Source organism: Dipodomys ordii, unplaced genomic scaffold (assembly GCF_000151885.1).
Source record: "Dipodomys ordii isolate 6190 unplaced genomic scaffold, Dord_2.0 Scaffold35, whole genome shotgun sequence".
Lineage (NCBI taxonomy): Eukaryota > Metazoa > Chordata > Mammalia > Rodentia > Heteromyidae > Dipodomys > Dipodomys ordii.
Window position 1 is genome coordinate 1,559,576 of NW_012267251.1, and position 13,456 is coordinate 1,573,031.

At 64.9% G+C, this 13,456-nt stretch overlaps 1 protein-coding gene across 1 annotated transcript in view; it reads right to left on the reverse strand.

Annotated features, from left to right (window-relative positions):
• Positions 1-483: 483 nt before the first annotated feature.
• Kif26b (kinesin family member 26B) overlaps positions 484-13,456 on the reverse strand; it is a 182,968-nt gene continuing 169,995 nt past the window's right edge. The window contains exons 10-14 of the mRNA XM_013017285.1: positions 12,620-12,782; positions 8,251-11,620; positions 3,814-4,016; positions 3,339-3,489; positions 484-1,361 (exon numbers count right to left, since the gene is read on the reverse strand). Of these exons, the coding sequence (XP_012872739.1) occupies positions 1,213-1,361; positions 3,339-3,489; positions 3,814-4,016; positions 8,251-11,620; positions 12,620-12,782 (4,036 nt within the window). The 3' untranslated portion in view covers positions 484-1,212. The remainder of the gene's footprint in view (positions 1,362-3,338; positions 3,490-3,813; positions 4,017-8,250; positions 11,621-12,619; positions 12,783-13,456) is intronic.

The following is a 13,456-nucleotide window of genomic DNA, read 5'->3' on the forward strand; positions in this document are numbered from 1 at the left end:
GGGGGCTGCTGCGGGTAGACAGGGTGAGGAGCGTGCGAGCCCCAGCACACTCCCGGTTGGCGGGGAGGACGCTGGGTCCCCAGGGTCCAGGCAGTGTCCCGAGGGCTGCGTGCCGTGGCTTCCGTGGTAACAGGTGCAGGATTCTGAACGGAGTAGCAGCTGCGTGATGCGGCTCCCCGGGGGTTGTGCGACATAGGGGTGGCATCCAGGTGGGACAGCTTCCCGTGGCTCCTTGTCCTAAACCTGCGGTGTTGGCATCTTGCGGCGCTGCACGGAAGCCCCGCCCCTCGTCACTGACGTCACCAAACAGGAACCTGTTTGAACCTGGCTGAACCGGCCCAAGCTTCCAATCCAGAGTCTTTGGGATCCAAAGGAAAATAAACTTGTTATGAGGCGATGAGAACCCCGGCACCAGGAGGAGGCCGGCTGTTCCCCCGGGACCACGTGTCCCCCGGGGCAGCCCGGTCCTCTGCTGATCGCAAAATCGCACTGACCCCCCCCCCCCGCCTCAACTTGCTATGTGGGGAGACTCAGGGTCGCCAGCCACCGAGCCCGCTCTGGAAAGGCAGCAGAGCCCGCGTCCGTTTGAGCGGCCTTGTCAGAGGCACTATAACAGATGGTCGACATTTATTCGTACGCAACACAGGTCAGGAAATCGTTCTACAAACACAACTTACTTAGAAACATCAAGTCAGAAATAGGATAAAACACCGAGAAAACGCTGCGAGCACAAGTCACAAGGGCGGGGCTTTCTGTCCTCGTGGCTTTCACCTTGACTAGCACCATCTGCACACAGACACGGACACAGACGGCGGGTAACCGTAAAGGTTTGCAAGGCACTTGATCCGTCACTCTGGGCCATGCTGGCGTGGCGTCTCCGCGGCGGCACGTCCTCACCGGGAGTTCCACGCGCACGGCCACGTCCACACCGGCAGCTCCACGCACAGACGCACTCCTCACGGTTCCTCCGAGTGCTTTTCTCTGTCCCGCGCGGGGCCCCTGCGCCCCGCGTGCTTCCCATGGCTCTCCCCTTCCGCGTGTTGTTTGGTGTCTGCACCTTTCCTACGGAAAACAAGGGACAATCCGCCTTCCTCTCCACGCGCATCCACACTTCCACCGACCTTCGTCCTCCGTCTGTCCTGCCGTCGCTGGGCGCCCTGGCCGCGCCGGGGGTGGCGTCTGACGTCCTGGGAACCGGCCGGCCCCACCTCCTCACCGGCGCCTGGAGGTGACGTCAAAGCAGGTGATCATCATGAGGTGAGCCTTGCAGAAGTTGACCCGACTCTCCAGGCGCTCGGTCACGCACTCCAGCGCCTCCAGGTACTCCAGGGAGCCCAGCTCCAGCACCTGCTCCAGGTCAACTGCGTGAGAGGAAGAGGCTCTGTGAGCTCCAGCCTCGGCCTCCGCCGCCCTCACCCTCCCTCCACCTGCCCTCCACCTCCTGACCCATGCTGAGGACTGCCTGGGCCCCTCCACTCTTCCCCATTAGCTGCAGCTGGCAGGCTTTGGGGGACAGGGAGAAGCTCCCCTTTGGGGGTCTCGCTTGAGTGACACGGGGACCTCGTTACCCTTCAGGCCCCTCAGGCAGCAGTCCTGCCTCTCGGCGCATCCTCACGCCGACTCCACGCTCACAGTTATTGGGGGTGGGGGAGATGATAAACCAGAGCCATATTAATCATGGAGAGTCCCAAGGTCAGGACAGCTGAGACCTGGGACCAGGAAGCCTCCACTCCAGCCAACATGGCGCGTGGTGGCCAGGTCAGCCTCCTCTGTCCCTCAGCGGCCAGGAAAATGGGCTTGTTGCCCGCCGCCAGCGGCAGGGTGCTACAGAGGCTGGATCCAGGCCGCGTGAGCCCAGGCCAGGAAGTCTGTGTCCGAGTCCCGGCCGGGCCACACTGGCTCTGCACCCCCAAGTTCTGCCAGCACCCGTTCCTTAAGAGCAAGGTGATACCATCTGCAGCCTGCCCGGCCCGTCAGCCCTGCGTTAGTGACAAGAATGAAACAAGGAGCAGAGGCAGCAAACTGTCCCATGCTGCGGAGCCTCGGGGCTGCAGCGGGGGCGGCTTCCCTGCAGCGCGGGGGCGGCTATGGTCCGGCTTTGCAGCCAGCCGCAGCAGAGGCCAGGACAGCAGGGCATGGTGGGGTGGGGGGCCTGAGCACCCATCCGGTGGGTACAAAACAGAACCCAGTGTGCGCAGGCGCATGGGCAGCCTCGCTCGCAGCAACCGGAAAGACAAATGGACGCCAGCGGTCTGTCGGCGCCGGCGCTGTCTGGGTTTTCTGTCTGTGCCCCTTCCACACAGCCTACCAGAACCCCCGGGCTGCGGACGGCACAAAGGCCAGAGCAGGTGGCTGCTTCTGAAGCATCTGGGAGCCCATCCTAGAGAAAGCTGGGGCTGTGGAGGCTGAAGACCACGTCCAGGTCTGCCTCGGGCACGCACCGCCGCAGAGAGGAGACGCGCACAGCGCAGCCTCCACAGCGGACTCCGGCTAATGGCTCCCCGAATGGAACAAGTCCAAAGGGGACCTGTCCGGGCACGGCCAGCTGACGCTAAGGAGGCACCCCTGGCGGCCACACCCGGTCACGAACTGGGAGATCATCCTACACAATGCCTACCCGACCGAGAGTCCTCCTCCCAAGCCTGCCACGGAGGAGGCTCCAGACCAACACAGCTGACCACTGACCACGGCCTATGGCTGCCTGAGGAGGAGGCCTGCCAGGAAATCAGGACTCCCGGGTTAAGCATCTTGCCCGAGATCACACAGCAGCGTGCAGGCAAGCACAGAAGCATGGAGCGGGGGGGGGGGGGGAGGCTCAGCCACGAGGGCTGAACCCCACGCGGCAGGATGGGCCACGCACCGGTCACAGTCCCGAGAGCCCACTGAGGTCGTGGGAGCTGGGAGAACTCACAGACATGAAGAAGGCCAGGACGGGCAGGGTGGGGGACCCAGTGGAGAAGCCCCTTGGGGGATGGGTGGGGCGGGCAGGGCGGGGGGTGACAGTTGAATCTGCCTCTCAACACAAGGAGAAATGTGATCATTGCCTGACCAGGCCGCCACGGCTGTGTACAACACGGAAGCCATGCTGGACTGCTGCGTGGCTCCCAGACACCCCAACCTGCCGAGATCCAGGTCAGATCTTGAGTGTGGCCCTCGAGGGACAAGCCCAAGGACATGGCCGCCCATCTCTATGTGGTCCACCCGCCCTGGAGAGCCTGGAGGACCGTCGTCACCGCCAGACACCAAGACCTGGCACACACACCGTCCGTCCATGTGGACGGCCACTAGAGCCCAGGTCCAGGGGCTCGGTCCGTCAGCCACACAGTGGAGTCCCTTACATTCACGGAGCCACTTGCTGGGGTCCAGCATCAGGTACTGCTTGGTCGTCTCCAGCTCCTTCATCAGCCACTCATACTTGGCTCGGACCTCGGCAATCCTCTGCTGCCGGTGTTCCAGGATTTTCAGCTTTGCGTTGAAGCACATGAGTTCCTGGGCACAGAGCGGTCGGAGTGTGAGGAGCGAAGCCCTGCTGCCGCGTCTGGGCGGGGAGGCTGGCTGCGGACTCGGGTACCCTGCAGGCCTCCACCCTCCCTGCCCCATTCCTGCCCCCAGGCAGACACTGGCCCCAGGGAGACGCCTGCAGGCCGCCTCCACTCCAGAGCTGACCTCCGAACTCAGGAAGAGCCGCTGGATGCGGGGGATTTTTAGGAGGAGGGCTGAGCCCCTCCAGAGCCACACTGCAACTGGCTCTGTGGCGTTCCTGGGGAGCCCGGGCTGCAGGCCTGGCCCCTGGGGACAGGTCACCGGCCTCACCTGGCTGGAGCTGGCCCGCCGGCGCTGCAGGCGCTCCACGTCATCAATCTCGTAGACTTTAATCTCGAAGGGCTCCGCCAGCCCCCCTGGTGCGCCCCGCAGAGGGCCGTCCACCCAGCGCAGCCCTGCGCCAGCCGTGGGCTTCCTGGCCGGGGACGAGGCATCGAGGGACAGCGCTGGAATCAGCCTCCGCCTCTGCGAACCTGAGGCACAGGAGACACAAGAGACCGTTTCAGTATTTACAGCCTCTGTGATCATCAGCATGCCATCCGGACCGGCACCCAATGTCCAGCCCAGCACCAGTGGACCGGACCGGCACCCGCGGACCGGACCAGCACCCGCGGACCATACTGGCACCTGACGTCCAGCCCGGCACCTGTGGACTGGACTGGCACCTGATGTCCAGCTCAGTTCCCGCTCTCTGGCCCACTCCACAGCAGACCCGGCTTCATAAACACGCTGCCCTCCATGGCTTCCACTGGCTGGCCTGACCCAGGGTGACTGAGTAAAATCACCCTCTCCCACCCTCGGTCACCTCCCAGTGCCACCTGTGACTGGCCCTGCCACCGCTTCCATGGCGGCCACGTGCGCCGTCAGCAGGGAGCTGTGGCACAAGGCGGGAGCGGAGCTTCCACTGGGAAAGGGCCCCGCGCCGGGTGCTGTGGTTGTAGGATTTCCCGAGACTGTGCTTGAGCAACAACAGCACCACTGTGCCTGTGTGCCCCCGTATCTCCTTCAATTCTCACAGAAGAGGAAGCTAAGGCACCAAAAGAATGAAGAGTTCAAACTGTCACACACGAAGGGCGTTGCTAGCGGAGCCTGAATGTCCACTCAAGGCCACGAGCTGAAGGACCCGTCTCTGGTCCACCACACTGCTGAGGTGGAAGGAAGTTACATCACTGCGGGGGGGGGGTGAACCCAGCTCCCCGCCTCCCTCTTTGCCACGCGGTCAGGAGCTTTGCTCTGCTGCCCCCGCCATGGCCGTCTGGCTCTCCAGACCCGCCAGCCCTGGGCTGAGCCCGTTGGCGCACAGGGGAGGCCTGCCTCCCGAGAAGCCGCTGTCCTCGAGTCCTCTGTCACAGGGCATGCTCCCTGTGAGGGGACATCTTCTAGAACTGGAGAAAGCATCTGCTCAGAGCTACACTTCTGACAGGATTCACATCCAGAAGATACACACAATCCACTTACACGCGGGCAGGAAGTGAACAGACGCACAGAAGAGCGTATGCATGGTCAACAAATGCATGGGAAAAACGCCCGGTGCCCTCGGCGGCACCAAACCAACACCACACCGAGCGCCCGTCTCACTCCCATCAGAGGGCCATCAGAGGGCAGCAGGCGGGGTCTCCCCACTTTCCCGCCAGCCTCCTGCTCGTCCCTGCCCTAGCTCAGCAGCCGGTGGCCTGTGTGGCCTGATAGCACTTCTAGAAAGACAGAAACTGTTCTTCTCCAACTCAGATTTGCTAAGGAAGGCTGAATGACCTCAGGAAGAAAGAGCCAGAACTGCTCGGCTCAGAGTGAGAGGCCAGGCCCTTTCTGCTGCAGGAGGCCGTGACGGGAGGTGAGGGGCAGTCAGTGGCTGTTTCCGTGGTGCTGGGTGAGCTGCATGCTCAGCTCCCTTAACCTCACATTAAAACTCAGGATTTCACAGCCTAGATCTTTACCTCATGCAAACACTCTCTCCCCCATCTCCCCCCACCCCACCCCCGCTCTCATACACACACACACACACACACACACACACACACACACACAGTTTCTAATCAAGTGCAGGCCCTGATGTATGAGAATAAGAAATATCAACTGCAGGCAAGGTGAGTATCTGCTTCTGGCATCCAAGGCCTCACAATCGTGAACTAGGAAGAGCTTCCTCAGACCCAGTGTTCCACCAGACAAAAGTGGGGGGCTGGGGAGGCTGCCTTACTTTTGTGGTCTGCCCTGCTGACACCCGGAGGAGAGGCCTGGTGTTGGGCCTGACCTGCTGGACATCTTGGAACCCGGCACCAGTGCTGCGGCTCAGGTCGCATGTCAGGAACTAGGTCGCGGTACCTGAGGCCTCACCTGCTCCCTGGGGGAAATGCTTCCGTCCCTACCCAAACTGGAACACCAGTGTGGGAGGAGCAGGGACTCAGGGAGGATGGAGGCTGGGGCTCAGTGGGCGTGGCTTCTGTGGCTGCTGGACCTACAGAAAGCCGGACCACCTCTCTGGGGGGATGAGCCATGGTGGGTGACTCCCGGCTACCTCGTCCCCAGAGACAGCCTGGGCTGTGTGGGACTCTCGACCCTGATCTCTTAGGGTGTCGGTGTTCTCACGCCCCTGCTCTGTCCTCAAAGCAGTGCCCTCATTCTGAATAGAAACACTGAACATGCTGCCTGGGGCAGCAGGCAGCTCAGCCGCCTCGGATTTTAACTAAGCCATGGCCTCTGTGTTCCTTAGATTCCCAGAACCAAACCAGGACACACCCCACCAATGCGGGCAGCGGCTCAGCTCTGAAAGGCAGAGACTACTCACGGACACCCGCATGCCACCGTGACCTGAACCCGCTCCAGGCAGCCAATCGCCGCCCTGCGCCCGCCGGGGAGCTCGCTGGCTCCTCACGTCCCGCCCCCTGCTCAGCCTCACCTCAGCACGGCTGCTCGGGATGCACTCAGCTCTGCACAGCCACGGGGCTCGGCCTGCCCCTGCTCCCCGAGGGGGTCTTTTACACATTTTGGGCCCCCCATACTTTCTTCGTCCCCTTCACTAGAGCAGTCAAGTCAATCGGTGGAAGTCAGAGTAAAGCAGGTGGAAGGACGGGACCACTTGGTAGATTCGTGGGCTCCGTGAGGATACCTGGAGGTGCTGACACTGCATGGCCACAAGCCACGGCCACACGTCACCTGCAGCTTGGAGCCAGCACTGGAGCGTGCTGAAGAGGTCTTCCAGCCAACTCCCGGGAAGGCCCGGAGTTCCCGCACAGACGCTGGCCTGGGCAGACGCTCCTGCGGTCTCTGGTGACACCAGCACACCATTACCCCGCTGGCCCACCTCCCCTGCCCGGGGCCGAGGCCTGAGCGGGGGAGGGGCCGGCCCCCAGCCCAGTGTGGCTGAGGTGGGATGCAGGGAGCCGCACAGGGCTGGGGACAGACAGACTGACAGCCACAAGGGGCCAAGCTGTTGCCTAGCACCAAACATCTTCACCACTGTGTCTGTAGCCTGGAATGGGGTGGACGGCTGTCCACTGCCACATCTGTGACTGGGGTGGGGTGGACAGGGCTGTCCACTGCCACGTCTCGGGTGGGATGCGGTGGACGGCTGTCCACTGCCACATCTGACCGGGGACGGGGGTGTCCACGTCAGGACTCCTGCAGTGGCGAAGTCCCTCAAGGTGGTATGGTGGTGTCCCCACCGCTGCTGGGCCATCAGGAAGGGAAGGCCCACTCCTGAGCACCCTTGCCCTTTAACCCCAAACAGGGAGGGCAGTGCACACAATGGCACAGGACAGACCAGAGAGCAGCCCGTCCCTCCCGGCTGCTGGCCGCCACTGCAGGTGGGCTCAGGGTAACATTTTGTTTCATAAACATTTAATAAAGCAGAACAAGCCGGGACAATTTGTTTGGAAGCCAGTTCAGAAGCAATGGCCTGGAGGGCTCCTTGTCCTCTGCGTCTGTCTCTTTGGTGCTCCCTTCCTCCTCTTCCTCCCTCTGCTCCCCCTTCTCTTCCTCCCCTCTCTCCCTCTTCCCCCTCCTCCTCCTCTCCCTCTTCCCCCTCCTCCTCTTCCCCCTCTTCCTCCTCCCCCTCTTCCTCCTCTTCCTCCTCCTTCCTTCCTCCACATCCCATGGAGGCTCCCGTGGCCTCAGGGTCCTTTTCTCCCTGTCCAGCCTATCTTTCTGCCTCGCGTCACACTGGACCCAAGGAAGAAGTCAGTGATTTCTAGGTGAGCTGGAGCACGCACCTGGCGACAGCTTCCTGTGGCTTCGGGGCACTGTGGCGGGGAAGGCCCCCGTGGGCCTCGTGTCTCCACCCGCCTGGGGTGGGGACGGAGGACGCGCCTGTCCCGTCCACACTCCGGAGACAGAGTGCTCCGTCCTGCACTGCCGGCCTGGCTGCCAGAAACCTGGGGCCACTGGCCGCACACTGGGGTCTCTGCAGCCAGCAGGGCGTGCGCTCTGGGAGGGCTCTGGCAGGGAGGGCTCCGGACCAGGTGCTCTTGGGCCATTAACAGAGCCCACCCCACGTGTGTGCACAGCGGGCGGGCACACGCGGGGCAGAGCCAGGTCCTGTGTCCCCACAGCTCCTGGTTTGCCAGCTGCCCTCTCGGCGTGCCAGCACCGGTCTCCTCCGCCATGCCTACCAGCGGGGGTGAGCCAGCCCTGGCCCTCACCACAGCACCGGCGTGGCGCCAGCAGGTGATGGCGCCGGCTCCGCGCCCCTCCTCCCCGGCCCGCGCAGCCTACCTGAGTTGGATCTCTTCTTCGGGGTTTTGAGGCTGCGGCACCGGCCGCCCAGCGAGCTGCTGTTGTCGCTGGTGGAGTCGGGGGCGGAGGAGGCGCTGCCCGTGGCCTCGCTGTCCCGCATCACGCTCTCGTAGCCGCTGCTGCCGCCGCTGTGATAGAAGAGCGCGGTGCGGCCCATGGCCGGCGGCAGCTCCCCGCTCAGCACGCTGCTGTTGTCACTGCCATGGCCGCTGCTGCAGCGCTGCGGCCTCCGCGGCGGGGTCACCTTGCTGTAGGGGGAGGGCAGCAGGTGCCCGGTGGCCGGCCTGTCCTCCCCGGGCGCCCCACGTCCCTCCTCGGGCCCCGCCCGCATCTGTGCACCCCGCAGGCCTGCGCCGCCCTGCAGCAGCTCCGAGATGCGCCCATTGACGGCACGCAGGGGCAGCTTGGCCGCCAGCCCCGAGCCCCGGCTCCGGCTCAGTGACTGCGTGGACCAGGACGTGGGCTTCCCGCCGGCCGGCGCGTGGGTGCTCTGGCCCACGGACTGCGGCAGGGACTTGGTGGAGAAGCTGAGCGTCTTAGTGGTAGAGGTGGACAGGCCGCGTGCTTTGGGGCTGGCCAGCAGGAGCTTGCTCACGGCTGAGATCTTGGACGGGCCGGCCTTGGGCGAGGCCCCAGCCGAGGGGGACACTGCGCAGCTGGGGGGCGAAGCCCCCGGGCCGCGGCCCGGCCCACGACCCGCCCGGGGCATGGTGCTATCTTTGCTGGCGTGCATCCTGCTGCTCATGGAGGACAGGCTCTCAGCCCTCTCCAGCGACAGGCATTCGTAGTGGCTCACTGTCGCCCTGCCCAGAGAGTTGGTCCTGCCGGCCAGCTGCTCCAGCTTGGCGCTGAAGAGCTTGCTGCTGCTGCTGCCGCCGCCACCTGCATCCTTGGTCTTGCCGCTGGCTTCGTCCAGGAAGCTGGCCAGGAAGGCAGCAACAGGCTGACTCGGGGGGCTCCCGCCGGTGGCAGTGCTGTGCTGTGGGCTGGCCCGGTTCTTCTGGTCCAAGCTGGACTTGCGGACGGGAGGCAGGGGGGGCGTCCCTTTGGGGCGAGCCAGGACGCAGTGCTTTGGAGAGGCGCCCTTCCGCTCCAGGGTTGCTCTGGAGGGCTGGGCGCCAGGGCCCGGGCCACTGGGATCCACCACACCCGGGTACGGGGCTCCGTCCAGCCCCTCGTGCCGGCTGACCTTCTGGAAGGCCCAGGGAAGGCTGCTGGACCTCAGGTTTCTGTTGCCGTGCACGGGGCTCTGCGCCCCGACACCGGGCAGGGTCATCTCACAGCCATCCGCAACCCTCCTGAAGCTCTCCGTCCCCGGGGAGACGGACACCTCCCCGCGGTCCCCCGGACCCAGCTCCTCATCCCGCTCTCGCTCGGCCCTGGTCTGGGGCCCCGCGGGGTCCGCGGCGTCCTCGCCCCGGGACCTCTCTCCACTGGGAGAGCCGCCGTTCTCTTCTTGTATCTCTTCTTCTCGTTTGAGCCAGGGGTCCTCGAATGTCATCTCTGCCTTGTTCTCCGGGGCCCGGGCTGCTCTGGCGGCAGTGGAGGCGCCCAGCTCCTGCAGGCCCCGGGGGCCCCCAGCGGTGCGCAGGTGGGCGGTGACGTTGGTTTTCACGGGGACGCAGGCCTCGCAGCCCAGGCCGGCCGCACTGGAGAGGGTGAGCACGGCCTGGCCCAGCATGGAGATGGCGCAGCCCCGGAGGGGGGGCGTCCCCGCGAAGGTGTCCCCCCCGCCGTGGGACAGGATCAGCAGGCCGTCGGGCCCCGCCCCAGGCTTGTCCCTGCACACCACGGCGGTGTTCTGGGCGCCGCGGACCAGCTCGGAGGCGGGGGGCTCGGCCAGGGCCTCCCCGTGGCCAAAGCACGTCTGGGCGATGAGGCCGTGGCAGGACGGCTCTCCGTCGCCGCCCGCGCTCACCGCGCTGAGCCAGGAGCTGATGGAGGAGCGCCGGCTGCCCGCCTCACGCACCTTCTCCTCGGGGCCCAGCTTCGGGAGGGGCCGGAACTGGGCGCCGCTCTCCGATACGGAGCCGGGCGCCACACTGGAGTAGCACTCGAGGTCCTCGCTGACGCTGCCGATGATGCTGACGGGCCGGGAGCCCGAGGCCAGGGCCTGCACGGAGCAGTCGCTGCTGAAGCTGACGATGCTGGCGGGCCGGCCGCCCCGCAGGGCCCCGCCCAGGGCCAGCTCCTCCACCAGGGTGAACACCAGCTCGTCCTCCCCGTTCAGCTCCAGCGGCTGCTGCACCGTCACCGTGGCGCTCAGCCTCTCCGGGCTGGCGTCTGGGGCGGGCCCCGCCCGACCCGCGTCCTCCGCTGCCGGGGCCTCGGGGACCCCCTCCCTCCCGGCAGACACAGATCTCTTCAAAACCTGGGGGCTCATGCCGACCGGTGGGGTGCGCACCTCGGGCTGCTGCGCGCACTCGCCGGAGGCCGGGCCGGCGTCCTTGCCCGGGGTGGAGGAGGGCAGGACCCCCTTCTGGGTATACACCTTGCACCTCTGCGAGGGGGAGCTGGGGGGCTTGTACTCAGGGGTCTTGGACAGGCTGGCGACGCCCAGCCGTGGGGAGCCCGAGGGCCTGGGCTTGCCCTCGCCGAAGCCGCAAGAGTTGAGGCTCTCGCGGCTGCTCTGGAGGCTGGGGCTGTGTGCGAGCTGGGAGGAGGCGCTGTGCTGGCTGCCGCTGCCCGGGATGCTGCGGGGAGAGGCCGGGCTGGGGCTGCCGCTGCGCCCGGAGGCCAGCACGGGCGAGAGGGCTCTCTGCGTCCTGGAGTCCCGGGGCTCCGTGCCTTCCCGGCCGGTCGGCTGGCGGCCGCCACCATCTGGCCCATCGTCCTCCTCCTTCTCCTCCTCCTCTTCCTCCTCATCAGACTCGGGGGGCAGGGTGGCGGCCCTGCCGGGCTGCGCCGCCCCAGGCTGCACCGGCCGCTCCTCGAAGGGAAACGCGCTGGGCTCCTCACTGCCGTCGATGCAGCCCAGCCGCTCCTGCAGCTCTGCGAACGTGTTGCACTTCAAGCAGTCCCTTTCCGCCTTGCTGGCCGCCGCCTGTCCCCCCTCAGGCCGGCTGTCGCCCCGGGGCTTCTGCAGGGCGGGCACAATGGGCACAAAGTCCGGGGGTCCCTCGTCATCTGTGAGCTCCTTGTCTGAAAGGGCCGTGCCATTGGGCCCGATGTAGATGACCGTGTCACAGGACTGCTCACTGCTGGACGAGTAGTCGGGGTCACTGGACAGGGGGGCAAGTGGGAAGTCGGGGTCCGCGGTGGCTCTGGTGTGGAAGGGTCTCAGCTGGGTGGGCCTGCGCATTCTGCCTTCCTCACAGGAGCTTTCTCCCCCCGAGGAGCTCGACGTGTACTGTGGGTGAGAGCAGAGTTAACGCGGTGGCTCTTCTGTGACAGCTCTCCTGCAGGGCCGGTGGCCTCCGCCTGTCATCCTGGCTACTCAAGGCTGAGATCTGAGACTTGCAGGTTGAAGTGTACTAGGTGGGAAAGTCTGTGAACCTCTTTTCTTTTTTTAGGTCCAAGACTAGGGCTTGGTACCTGCTGTTTTCACTCACTGGCTAGCACTCTAGCACCTGAGCCTTGTCTCCAGCCCTCTTCATGAGACTCTTATCTCCCACATAACCACCAGAAAGCCAAAAGTGGAACTGTGGCTCAAGTGGTAGAGCACCAACTTTGAATGAAAGAGCTAAGGGACAGCACCCAGGCCCGAAGTTTAAGCTCTAGGACCAGCATGCTTACATGCACATGCATACACAGATGCGTGCGCACATGCTCATGTGCGCGCACGCGCGCGCACACACACACACACCAGGCCCCTGGGGAGCCCTGCACCACTGGGCAGGCAGATGCGGCCGGCTCCACATAGCCGTGGAAGTCAGCTGGTGGCTGGCCTCTGCACCCCTCGGGTGGAGCCGCTGTCCCATCATGACTGCTGAGCACGGGACACCCCCCGGAAGGCCCATGGGAAATCAAACTGCTAGTCCAGGCAGGCCTGGCCTCTAGGGGCTGTCTCCCTGTCACAGAGCACTGGCTGTGAAGCTGTTTGGGGGGCGGCAGGGAGCAGCACATTAAAAGAAGGGGAGAATCCTCCCCCCCCACCCTGAGCCTGAGTGTCCACAGCTGCCATGATTCTCCCAAATGCTCCTCCTGAGCCAGGCCTGGCCTGCCGAGTTTCACAGCACGCAGGAGTGACGGGGTGGCGGGAGGAGGCCGGCACGCGCAGAGCTAGCCCTGGGAAAGGAGAGTCATGCAGAAGCTCTGCTCCAGAGCCGGCGCACGCTCGGCCGCAGGCCCGGGGCTCCCGAGGCTCTGGCTGAGCCATTCCTACCCCGCTATACCCATGGCCGTGTACCTTTGTCTTCTTCTTCTTCATCCTCAAGACCCTCGACGCGATCTGGATGGTGGACAGGGTCTCGGCGTAGTTGCTGGCCGCCGCGGAGATGTGTGCAATCATGGTGGTGCGGCAGTTCACATTCCCCAGGGACTCGCGCAGCAGCATGGTGAGCTTGCTCTCCCTGCCGGACAAAGGGGGTTCCGCTGCGTTAGGGCTGCCCGTGTGTGCGTGCTGGCGGGGCGGGGGCGGGGCGGGGGCGGGGGGCACACGAATCGGCTTCATGGGCAGCATGGGGCTGTTTGTACTCAGCAGCTGAGCAAGTGCTTCTCAGTCCAGAGGCGGGGTTCACGCGCTCACCCCCTCCCCCGCCCCCGCACTGGGTGTGCCACATGTCTGGGTATGCACAGGCCTCGGGATAGAAAGGAGAAGTCCCCTCGCAGGGGTCTGTGAGAGCAGGGTCCGCACACGGCCACTCCTGCCACACACGGCGCCGCCGTGACCTGTGTTGAACACCTACCTACGTGTGGTGTGTGCAACCGCGTGACTGTCACTGCCCCCGAACGGTCACATCTGCACCTCGCACAATACGCAAATCTATTCACACTCCTAATAAATGGAGACACACACATGCCAGCCCAAAAACCCGCTCTGAAACAGAAGGCGAGCTTTCTAGAAATCTCTCTGGAGCTGGCGGTGGCTGTGGAGGTCTACGTCCGGGGCTGCAGTTGGAGCTGTGGCTCTTCAAGGAGGCCTGCCGGAGCCGCCCAGCCTTTCTGCTCGGCATTGTCCCACCTTCTCCTGCCTGGCCACCCCCCCCCACCCCCCCCCCGCTCTCACACACACACACACACACAC